General features: G+C 38.5%; 1 protein-coding gene across 6 annotated transcripts in view; it reads left to right on the top strand.

Moving 5' to 3' along the window:
- The window catches only part of EIF4G3 (eukaryotic translation initiation factor 4 gamma 3), a 339,888-nt gene that overhangs the window by 279,530 nt on the left and 47,994 nt on the right, over positions 1-12,364 (top strand). For all 6 annotated transcript variants that reach the window (XM_044914402.1, XM_021684099.2, XM_044914405.1 and 3 more), the window contains 2 exons: positions 10,580-10,726; positions 11,168-11,404. In XM_044914402.1, the coding sequence (XP_044770337.1) occupies positions 10,580-10,726; positions 11,168-11,404 (384 nt within the window). The remainder of the gene's footprint in view (positions 1-10,579; positions 10,727-11,167; positions 11,405-12,364) is intronic.

Here is a 12,364-nt window from a genome sequence, read left to right as displayed (position 1 = left end):
CATGCCTCTCATTTTCCTTGTGGCAGCCATGACATCTTGTAGTCACTCATTAGAACTAGATCCCAGATCTCCTGGCTTATACTTTAGTGCTCTTTACTAATTTTAGATTTAATCCTATAGGCCGTGAAGGATTGTTAATGTTTTTTTCTCTTTTGTTTATTTGAGAGAGAGAGAGCACGAGAAGGGCAGGGGGAGGGACAGAGGGGGAGAGAGAGAGAGAATCTCAAGCAGACTCCCCACCAGGAGGGGTGCCACATGTGGGGCTCGATCCCACAACCCCGAGAACACAACCTGAGCCAAAATCAAGAGTCAGACACTTAACCAACTGAACCACGCAGGCGCCCCTGTTAATGTTTTTTAATAGAAGAGTATCCTTGATGAAAATGGCCTTTTGAAAGGCAAGAGTAGAAGTTAGATTAAAATAGAAAGAAATTATAGATAAACCAACCACTTATGTGAATTTTGTTATGATTCACCTCTTTTTAAATAAGATTGATTAAACTTTACTGGATTATTTTCTTCTTTTTTTTTTTTAAAGATTTTATTTATTTATTTGACAGAGAGAGACAGCAAGAGAGGGAACACAAGCAGGGGGAGTGGGAGAGGGAGAAGCAGGCTTCCCGCGGAGCAGGGAGCCCGATGCGGGGCTCAATCCCAGGACCCTGGGATCATGACCTGAGCCGAAGGCAGACGCTTAACGACTGAGCCACTCAGGTGCCCCTTTATTGGATTATTTTCAATTGCAGAATAACCTTTTGGAGTAAGTCCAGTAGTATAGGGGTATTCATAGAGAAAGTTACTACTCTTCTTTCAGCCCCATCCAGTTACACTTCCCTTTGTGAATGGTTTGTATGTGTACTTCCACAATTTTATCTATATTCATAAAATTATATAAAAACATATCCATATGTATAAAGAATACTTTTGGTTTTATAGTAGTTAAATTATATCATGTATGTATTTTTTTTGCAGTTTATTTTCACTTAATATGTTTTGGGCATACCCCTACGTCACTACAGATAGATTTGACTCCTGCTTTTTTAGTAGTTGCATAGTATCTGAAGATACATATATACACACACACACATACACACATATATATATGCCATAATTTCCCCAGCCTTTTCTCTCTCTCTCTCTCTCCCTCCTCTTTTTCTTCCATGTTGTTTCTAGTTTTTTGGTTTTGGGCGGTTTTCTTGCAACCACAAGCAGCATCAAAGTATATTTACCCTTACATGTTGAGGATTTACTTTTTTAGTATAAATTCCCCCAGAGTTACATACCAAACGATACAAGTTTTTAGACTTTTTTTATTGAAATATAACAGACATACATGCTATTTGGGAAAAGAAAAATTCCTCATTTGTTGCTTTTGTCAAATTTAATGATATAGTTTCTTCATGGCTGATTTTAAGCCAGTGACAGTTTGACAGATAATTCACAAAATTTCGACTTAACACTTGGCTCCCATAAACCAGTACGAGCTAGCTTTAGCACACCATTACAACATGCATATAGAAGATTGTACAGATCATTAGTGTACAGCTCAGTGTATATCAATGAAGTGAGCATACCTACCACCCTGGTCAGTAAATAGAACTGTACCCTTCCTTCTTCCTTAAAGGTAACCACTGTCATGACTTCTAGTACTTTTGAGGTACCGGGGGCCTGAAATGAAAGGTGGCAATGGGAATAGAGTCACCATTTGTTCCTACTATGTATAAAATACAAAAATCAAACAGTCGTGGGAATTATAAATCTAAATAAGAAAAGCTAATCTTGGGGCGCCTGGGTGGCTCAGTCGTTAAGCATCTGCCTTTGGCTCAGGTCATGATCGAGCCCCGCATCAGACTCCCTGCTCGGCCAGGAGCCTGCTTCTCCCTCTCCCACTCCCCCTGCTTGTGTTCCCTCTCTAGCTGTCTCTCTCTCTCTCTCTGTCAAATAAATAAAATCTTTAAAAAGAAAAAAAGAAAAGAAAAGCTAATCTTTTAGGAGAAAATTGAGACTATCTTCATGAACTTTGGGCAAGATTTTCTTTAGCAAGATTAAGATTCAAAATGAGTAACAGAAAAATAATATCAGATTTGACTATTAAAATTTGCAGTCCTTGGTGTGCAGCAAATGATACCATAAATAAAATAAAAAGATAAAGCCACAGTGTGGCAGAATCTATTTGGAATACATAATAATTGATAAAATATTCAAATATAGGACACCTGGGTGGCTCAGTCGTTAAGCGTCTGCCTTCAGCTCAGGTCATGGGATCGAGCCCCACGTCAGGCTTCCTGGTCAGTGGGAAGCCTGCTTCTCTCTCTCCCCCTCCCTGCTTGTGTTCCCTCTCTCGCTGTCTCTTTCTATCAAATAAATAAAATCTTTTAAAAATATATATAGAATTAAGGAGAAAAAATCAAATCAGTAAGAAATAAAACAACCCAATGGGCAATTTATAGAAATGAAAATCTGTTAGCTGATGAATTTAACAGAAGATATTCAGTGTTATTCATGAGTAGGGAAATAACAAATAAGCCACAATTCTGTACAAGTCACACTTGTTAGAGTAGGAAAAAAAATGAAATCATTTTAAAGTGTTCACGGGTGAATACAGTCACTTTGGTGAGTAATTAGACAATAATGTTGAAGATGTTCATATACTATTCCTTAGGAATTTTACTTCTTGGTATATACCCCACAGAAATTACCAGATGTACACAAGGACTCATTTTTAAGAATGTTTATTTTTTGTATTGGTTTTAATAGTGAATAATAAGAAACAAATTAAATAAGCCTGAACAAGACAAGTATACCACAATTTATTTGGTCAGTGGATTTGAATAGTAATATATATACAGCAGTTAAAATTAATGAAGTAAGACTAAGTGTATTAACGTGAATCAACCTCAAAAATGGTACTGAATAACAGTATGACATCATTTAGTAATTTTTTATAATATGCAAAATGAAATTATTGTTCATACTAAATACATATATAATAAAATTATACCATTTGGAAATACCAAATATCAAATTCAAGGTAAGAGAGAAAAGGTCTTCAGATTAAGGAAAAATACACAGGAGTAAGTGTTAGGACTTCTAGTTTTGACGTTAGGTAATCCAGACCACCATTTGAGGGATAACAATTAGAAAAGTTGGCTACAATATTTTTTAAAATCTTGAAGGCATCAGAGAGCTAAAAACCAGTAAAGAATTACTAAGGTTAAGATCTTTGAAAAGGTAGAAATCCAAAGAAAAGTGACACATTTAGTAAAACTTCCCTCTAAAAGAGGCAACTAAAACGTCTTGAAAAACTTGTTTTTCAAAGACTTGTTGGGCTAGGGGACAGAATTTGGGAACAGTGTTTACCAAAAGAGTGGTGGAGGAGGCTCTAGTGAATCCTCTTATATTTTAGGTTGGGACTCCAAAGGACTGCATGCTTAAACAGGGGTGAATCAGAAATTGACCTGCTCTCACAGGGACTGTGTGTAGCTCAACATCAAATAATCTCAGTCCTTGAATTTGGCTTGTAGTGATCTGAATGTGTTAGTGCCTGCTAGGTACCTGGAAGAAGCAAACACAGATTCTTTTTTAAATATCATATTAAAACTGTCATACTAGCTTTCAGATTATTTCTATGAACAATTTTTCAAATAAAATGTACAGCATATAGTTAGAAATAATAAGTCACACAAAGGAAAAAGATGACCATGAATGAGAACCAGCAATAAACAAGTTTCCCACAGGAGCTCCAGATATTGGCTTTTATCAGGCACAGACATCAAATAACTATATTTATTATGTTCAAGGTAATAAAGATAGGTTGAAATTTTTAACAGAAAGAGAAAATATCAAAAGAACTAAATAGAAATCCCAGAACTGAATATATAATAAAATCCAGAACTTAATGGATTGGTTTAATAGCTGATTAGTTACAGCTGAAATAAAGAATTATGAAGTAGAAGATGGGTCTGTAGAATCCATAATGAGGCACAGAGACCAAAAAATGAAAAATACAAAAGAGAGGGTAAATGATGAGGAAGATTCCATAAGATCAAACTTTGCTTTAATTGGAGTCCCAAGAGGAGAGAGGAGGAAGTGGGAAGAAAGCAGTACTTGAAGACAGTGGCTGAGAAATTTTTCATAAGTACTGAGATGTTAAAGCCACAGATTGAAACAATTTCCTACAAATCCCAAGCACAAATTTAAAAAAACAAAAAAGTTAAAATGAAAGAAAGTGTTTAGACTGGTGATAGCAAAGCTACTTACAGTAAAAGATAGAAAGTAACCAGGGTGGGGAGGAGATACTAAAAAGAACAATAATTTGTTAGTAGGTTTTTTAGGACACAAATGTCACTGTACAAAAGAAAAGATTGGTAAATTGGACTGCATTAAATTTAGCATGTTTTTCCTCAAAAGATGTCATTAAGGGAGTAAAAATGCAGATCATGTATTAGGTAAAGGTAATTGCAGCACAAAAATCCAATGAAGGGTTTATATCAGATTTTTTGTCAAGCTAAAAGAAATCAATGAGAATAACTCAGTGTTTTAAATAGGCAATAAACGTGCACCTACAATTCATCAAAGAGGTCATCCAGATGACCAACAAACATGATGAAATTAACCAACTAGCTATAAAACTATACATTAACTCCAGATTGCTAAACTTACCGGGATTTGGCAAATATGTGAAGCAGGAACTCAAGCATTGCTAGTGGGAATATAAAGTGGTGACGGCCACTATGAAGACAAGCTCAGCTATAAAAGCTGAAGTTGGGGGTGCCTGGGTGGCTCAGTCAGATAAGCCTTGATCTCAGCTCAGGTCTTGATCTCAGGGTCATGAGTTTGGGCCCTGCACTGGGCTGCTCCACACTGGACGTGGAGCCTACTTTAAAAAAAAAGCTGAAATTATTTTTCTGCTATAACAAACATTTCCATTCTTAAGTACCAACTGATAAACCTACACTTCTTATATACTAGGCAACATATGCAAAAATGTTAGTAGCATTTTTCATAACAGATGAATAAATAAAAATATTGTAAACAAAACCAACCCCCCAAAACAGACTTTGGGCATAAAATAAATTCAAGTTGTTATTCTTCTGTTCATGCATTTACCCACTTAAAACATTTCTGAGAGTCTGTGATGTGCCAGACTCTCGGCACATTCTAGGCACTGGGAATTTAGCAGTGAAAAAACAACAAAAAAGACAGAAAAAGGACCTGCCCTTAGGATTTTACATGCTTATGGGGTTCTTGAGATGTGAATTTTGATTTGAATTATTATTAAACAAAAGCACAGCAATTAAAATTATCAACAATCCAACTAAAAATTTTATTTTACTACAGATTTAGAGACAGGACAACATTCTCTCTTGTCCACTCTCCTCTATTAGCCATTCCAATTCAGTTGTCCTCCTCCTAAGATAAGTACTGAATTCTAGTTAAATGGTTTGCAGTTTATAAAGGGGGTCTTTGTTTTTACTTTTTATCTCCACTGTGGTAGGCATACTTTAGTAGGCCTTAAAGGCAGAATTTTGAGCATTCTGTGTCCTGTTATGCCATATCCAGAACATATCCAGTGTTGCCACTGCCCAAGTGCTTTAAATGCAAACCATGCAAAGAATGGGAGGATTGAGTATAGGAAGAGACACTAAGAGAATGAAGGAGACACACTTACATCTCATCAGAAATAAAGCGTAGAAGGACAGATCAGGAAAGTCAGCTTTGGGCAACAGCAAGTGGCTGGAGTCAACTGGAGGAGGAGGGACGTTCAACTCACCTGATGAAAGATGAAAAATGCTTTGAAGAAACATTGAGGAGAAATGACTTACCCTGTCATAACTCTCTTTTGAGTCTTGTGGGCATCTCTCAGAACTACGTACCTCTTCCGGTGTATCTAACCAGAGATACAGTTTAATAGATGTGTTTGTAGTACATTCCGAGTATGTTCGTTCAGCTTTAACAGGTGATGTCGCTAAGGTCAGGACATAACTACTGATGGAGTCTAGTATGTCACCATGGACTCGTGAGTGACAGTTGGACAACTGATTTATTACTGTTGCCTTCACATGTTAGAGTTAACATGGAGGTGCCACTACATTTACACTAGTCATTCCAAATATTTTACCTCGTACTGGAACATGCTTCAGGAGCAATATGCCTCGTGGGCCAGGAGTTCCCACTAGCATTGTTTATGTTCTGAGACAGCTTTGAAAATCTGTAGCACACTGAGCAAGGCCAGGGCTGGTCCTTTCATATTCTAGTCTCCTTTTTTTTTTTTTTTAAGATTTTATTTATTTATTTGACAGAGAGGGAACACAAGCAGGGGGAGTGGGAGAGGGAGAAGCAGGCTTCCCGCGGAGCAGGGAGCCCGATGTGGGGCTCGATCCCAGGACCCTGAGATCACGACCCGAGCCGAAGGCAGTTGCTTAAGTGACTGAGCCACCCAGGCGCCCCAATATATTCTAGTCTCTTATTTGACTACCATAATTAACACACAGCTGACAGCCCTTGCTGATTCTCTGGGAGTTTGATCCTTTGAGGGATAAGAAGGATTTACCCTCAATACCCGCAAATATATCAGCAGTACGGGCCCACTTGCTTAAAATGAGTACCTGATGCTGACAACATTCGTATCCAAGATTGCTGGGTGACTGGTATGTGGACAGGTCTCATTCCAAATGAGAAGATGCACTGTTAGTTTACGGTGTGATATGTTACACTGTTAGTTTACATCTTTGTAAAAACGAAAAGCCAGGTTCTCTCCAGTGTGTTTAGCTTACCGAACAGCCTTACTGAAATATTCCCCCTGACTCCCTTTCTCCCTGAGAAACCATCTCAGACAACCCATTTAAGACACGTCTTAGTTTCGTTTGTTGACTGCTGCTTAATGAAAATTAAAGTTCTCACTGTTGCACATCCCCCCCCCCTTTTTTTTTTGCTATTATCCATGATCACACTTGCAAACATCTACCTTGTTCATTGTTATGGACTATATGTTTGTGTCCCCCACCCCCAGTTCATATTTTGAAGCCCTAACCCTCAGTCTGCTGGTATCAGTAGGTGGGGCCTTGGGAAGGTAAGGTTTAGATGAGGTCGTAAGGGTAGAGCCTCCATGGAGAGATTAGTGCCTTTATAAGAAAAGGAAGAGACAGTAGAGCTTCCCCTGTCCACCACTTGAGGATACAGGAGAAAGCTATAAATCAAGAAAAGGGTGCCCACCAAGAACCAAATCTGCTGACACCTTAGTCTTGGACTGAGAGACTGTGAGAAATAAATGTCTGTTGTTTAAGCCACCATTCTGTGGTAGTTATTATAGCAGCCCTAGCAGACCAAAACATCCACTCATCATGTCTTTTCTAACTAAAACAGTTTCATTGGGTCTCCTGACTAGTCAATGTCCAGCAGACAACACAGGCTGACTTAATGATTCATAACCCTGTTGAATTTATCATCTCAAGAACAAAAAAGTTACCATGCATCACCATTTTCAGAGAATATGTTCTCACTGGCCTATTTCCCTATTTCCACCACCCTCTTAATCATCCCCATGGACATTAAAACCATGTTTGAAAACAAGTTCTTAGGAGGTTGTGTAGCTAGGCATTCATTCATTTGAAGATATGTGTACTTGCAGATCTGTGGCCGTTCTGCTGATTATTTAGTTTTAATATTTCCATTTGATTATATCTAAAAAGCCTCTGTATAATCATGTTTTTTATGACTTGTACATGTGAAATCTCCCATGATCATTATTTTGGGATAGCAAATATTCATATTTCTTGCCATTTGTGTGGTTTTCTACCTACTTGCTTGGTGAGCTGACTTGGCTTATATGCTTTTTTGACACCCATGTTATTACAATTTAGATTACTCTTAATTTTTAATCATAAACATGTCAAATGCAGCTCTAAGTATATAAATATAGCTATATTAGTTTATTAGTTAGACTCTTGTCGATGTGCCAGCCACTATCATTTGCATTACTTAAACTAATCTCGTGTAATTTCCAATAGTCCTAAAAGATAGATGTTATCATCCCCATTTTAGAAAGAAATAGAGGTTTGGCAAAACTAAGTAACTTGGCCAAAGTCACCTAGGAGAGCAGGGATTAGTTCCTGTTTCAACAGCTATTTTATAATGTCTCTCAGTCTACAGTCATTGGAATGTCTCCTTTTGCAGATGAAGGGACTGAAGCTCAATGTTCAGTGTTTCAAATATCCCATCCTTCTTCTCTGTAATTTACAAAGTGCTTCCACTAAACCTATTTCATTGGATGCTCAAAGCTGTACTCTAGGTTAGACTTGGGTATTGTGTCTCCCTTGTTTTGGAGGATGAAACTGAAACTTGTGTTAAAAGAATTGCCTTTGTTTAAAAGTAAGTAAGCTTGTCTTCCATTCCTTAATCCAACACTTTGAACATAGCCTTCCCTATATAAAAGGTCTAAAAGGCATAGCTTTTTCCATCTTTTGTGTAGGAAAAGGTCTCCCTTGCCTTGTGTCATTTCTGCTTGTTTCCTGTAAAGCAAACTGTCTTAAGTTCTATTTATTTAATCTTTTTGATTCATTTTCATTCTGGTCCCTCTCACTATGAAAGCGTGGCTTGGATTTTCATACTGTTGTCCACATTCTTTCCATTTTCTGCACATTACAATCCATAATACAAGAAACATCTCTTTAGGGCTGATAGATTGTGGCTCAGCCGATTTTTGTCCAACGAATTATGTCCATAATATTAATGTAGATGATGCTGGTAAATATGCCAAGAAGCCAGATAGAGCTTTTTGGCTGGTTTACTTGTGATCCTGTAAAGCAGCAAATTGGAAACAACTTCTGGGGTTTTTTTTTCCCGCTGATTTTTAAGAGTTTTAGTTTGTTCTGGAACCTAATACCAAGTTGTTGGTCTATTATATACCACCTTGCTCATGGATATGCTTTCTAGTTCTCTTTTGTAGTCTGTTGTTGTATGTTCTGGGTCCTAAATAGAGTCCACTTTTGGCTTTTCCTTTGGAAAGCCTTTGCTTTCATGAGCATTTCTTTTCTTGAAGGCTGATTTAAATGCCTGCCTTCCTGTGCAATCATGGAGTAGGCCTGACTATAAAATTATCTGTAGGCACTTGAATTTGTTTGGCTTGACTTTGGAGATAAGGACGTGTTAGTTTTTTTATGCTTGTTGAAAAAAATACTTGGTGATCTTACCCTCTTCCTGAGTTAATATTTCCAGCTGAAAACAACGTGTAATGAAACACTTGCTCTCTTGGTTGATTAGAACTGGACTTTTTGGGGCACTTAGCTGGCTCGGTCAGTGGAGTGAGCGACTCTTGATCTCAGGATTGTGAGTTCGAGCCCCTTGTTGGGTGTAGAAATTACCTAAAAATGAAATGTTAAAAAAAAAACAAGAAAACTGGACTGTTAAATGGTCTTTCATGTGTCGTAGGGAATCAGTTGGAGAGGTTGTCCATCAGTTCTAGCACAAATCCAGTATATATAGCATCATAGTCCTGTTTTCAAGAAGTTTCTCTAGCCATGCAACCTTAGTCAGCAGCTGTCCAAGTTCATTCTGGTTGATAACATTAACTCTTTTGTGAGTGTAAATACATTGCGTTCTATTTTTTACCAAGTTGTCCCATTAAACCTAGGGCAAAGACCATGCATTTCAGAACTTTTGGGAGCCACTTTGTGATTCCAGAAAAACCATTTTGCTGTGTTACACAGTAGCTGTTCAAAATGGTGCTTAGGGGGATTGCATCTGTAAAATGGTTAATTTTAGTCAATCAGTGCAGCCGTCCACTTTCTTATGTCTCTTTGTTTGGTTACATATAACCTTGAAGATACGAGCTATTGCTGTTACTAGAAAGCAGTTCTGAGACTTGAATGGAAACCTTGTAAGCATCTTGCCTCCACATGGTCTACCCCCTCCAGTCTGGGTCTTCCCGTGTATCAAAAGAATGTTTCTTAGGTGGCCATTTTTTAGACTGAACTTTTGGAAAACTAGTATTTTCTTTGGGCACGTAAGAAGTAATCAATAAACATAGTGCATTGATAGTCATGGTAAGTACCAGCATCACAGTGTTAATGACATTCCCCTGAGGACAAGATATCTGAAAAATCCTCAAATTTGTCCTCCCCACCAACTGCTTTTTTCTAGAATAAGGATCCCACCCACAACAGTTTTCCTATGGCCATGCTTTATGTCATTTCTATCTGTTCCTTTAAACCAAAGTACCTACAATGGTAGTAAGAAAAACAAAGGTAAAACCCTGTAGAATTACAAAGGTCTTAGATAAGGTCAGAGTTGTAGTTGTTATAATAAGACATGGATTTCAAAGTCAGCTAGAGACACAACCAGCCATAAAGATAAGAGTACATTTGTATGAGAGGAATGTATATCTTTTATGTATAAAATTGTAGAACTCGTACCACTAAAACATGAACTGCCTGAAGCTAAATTGTGTACCTCTTGTAGATGCTTACCTGTAGTTCATTCAGCATTACCTGTAGTTCAATGAAGAAAATAGGTATTTTGAGAGAATCATTGAATGTTATAAGTAATCTTAATGCTTTTGCATTTTCCTGTATGGATGCAGCTGAAAGTACCCATGGCAGACAAACCTGGTAATACAGTGAATTTCCGGAAGCTGCTACTGAACCGCTGCCAGAAGGAGTTTGAAAAAGATAAAGCAGATGATGATGTCTTTGAGAAGAAGCAGAAAGAACTCGAGGCTGCCAGTGCTGTGAGTATTTGCACAGAAAGGCAGTGTGCTTGTGCTCTCTGAGTGTTCTCAAACAGAATTTTCATGAAGCTGGTTATATATCCCTGCTACTTCAGTAGATGACTGTGGCCCTTTTATCATGTGGAGACGTTATATTGAAGTTTAGAGGAATGCTTTATTCCTTTTAGTGCCACCTGTTAGAGCAACTCAACCTTCTAAGACAGGAATTCAGAGCCCAGATTTCAGAGAGGTCACTGAGTTCCAGAAATCTCCTGAAATGGATGCAAAGTTTTGGGTGTAGTTCAGTTTTCTGAGGAGTAGGTCTACAGTTGCTGTCAGATTCTCAGAGTATCCCTGACTCCCACACGGGATAAGACCATGAGTCAGAGTGTATGTTCTTAGCATCTCATGTGCAGTACAGTTGTCTTCATCAAGCTCCTATTACTCTTCCTTATACAACAGCCAGAGGAGAGGACGAGGCTTCATGATGAACTAGAAGAAGCTAAGGACAAAGCCCGGCGGAGATCCATTGGTAACATCAAGTTTATTGGGGAACTCTTCAAACTCAAGATGCTGACGGAAGCCATCATGCACGACTGTGTGGTGAAGCTGCTGAAGAACCATGATGAGGAGTCCCTGGAATGCCTGTGCCGCCTGCTCACCACCATCGGCAGAGACCTGGACTTCGAGAAGGCAAAGGTGAGCGCCCCAGTCTCAGAAGTAGCCAGCATGGCCTCTGTCAGTCACAAAAGAACTAGAACCATGAATAGGAGTGTTCCATCTCACCCCGGCAGTCTAAGCTGCTGCTTTGTCCTCTTTTGCCCTTTTCATTGTCAGTGTTTGGCCACTGAGCTCCTTACCACCTTTCCATCATGGTAAGAAGTGAAGAGGGTCCCAAATTATATAAAGGCCACCTTGTGAATTGTTCAGATTATTTGTCCCTTTTCCTTTTTCTGCATGACCATTTCACAGGTCATTTTTATGTATAGCAAATTGTCGGCAGAAATAAGAGGAGAATAGCTACTGTGGGCCAGGACTGAGTGTGTTACAGAAGCGAAGACCCAGTAGTTTTCTTAAGTTTATGCTCGAATTAACCGCAGGGCTATCTAACTATAATATAAGAAATCATTAACAATATTATGACTCAAACATAACATGGTGCTCTCCAAATAAGGGGTAGGAAAATTAGAACTGCTTCAAAGAAGTAATATCAGAAATGTTTCATAACATCTGAATCAGCTGGAATTATGTTTGTGACAGAAAAATCCCAAATATGGTGGTTTATGCAAGATTAAGGTTTATTTCTCACTCACGTAAATAAAGTTCAGAGGTGAGAAATCTGAGGCTGGTTTGGTGGTCGCAGGTGATAAACAGTCCATTTCCTCCAGCTTAACATTCTGTCATCCCCAAGGTATAGCCCTTGTCCTTACATTCTCAGCAGAGAAGGTTGGAAAGGGGCAGAGGACATGGCCACCTCTCTCTTAAGGAAGGTTCCAGGGTCTGCAGCCTGACACTTCCATTTGCATTCTGTCTGCCTGTCACATGACTAGAGCCCTCAGCTTACATAATCTTTTTTTGAGGCATCATATGCTCAATTAAAAATTCAACCTCAGGCGCCTGGGTGGCTCAGTCGTTAAGCGTCTGCCTTCGGTTCAGGTC

Source organism: Neomonachus schauinslandi, chromosome 4 (assembly GCF_002201575.2).
Source record: "Neomonachus schauinslandi chromosome 4, ASM220157v2, whole genome shotgun sequence".
Lineage (NCBI taxonomy): Eukaryota > Metazoa > Chordata > Mammalia > Carnivora > Phocidae > Neomonachus > Neomonachus schauinslandi.
Note: the sequence above shows the minus strand (reverse complement) of the source record. Positions and strands in the feature narration are given on the sequence as shown.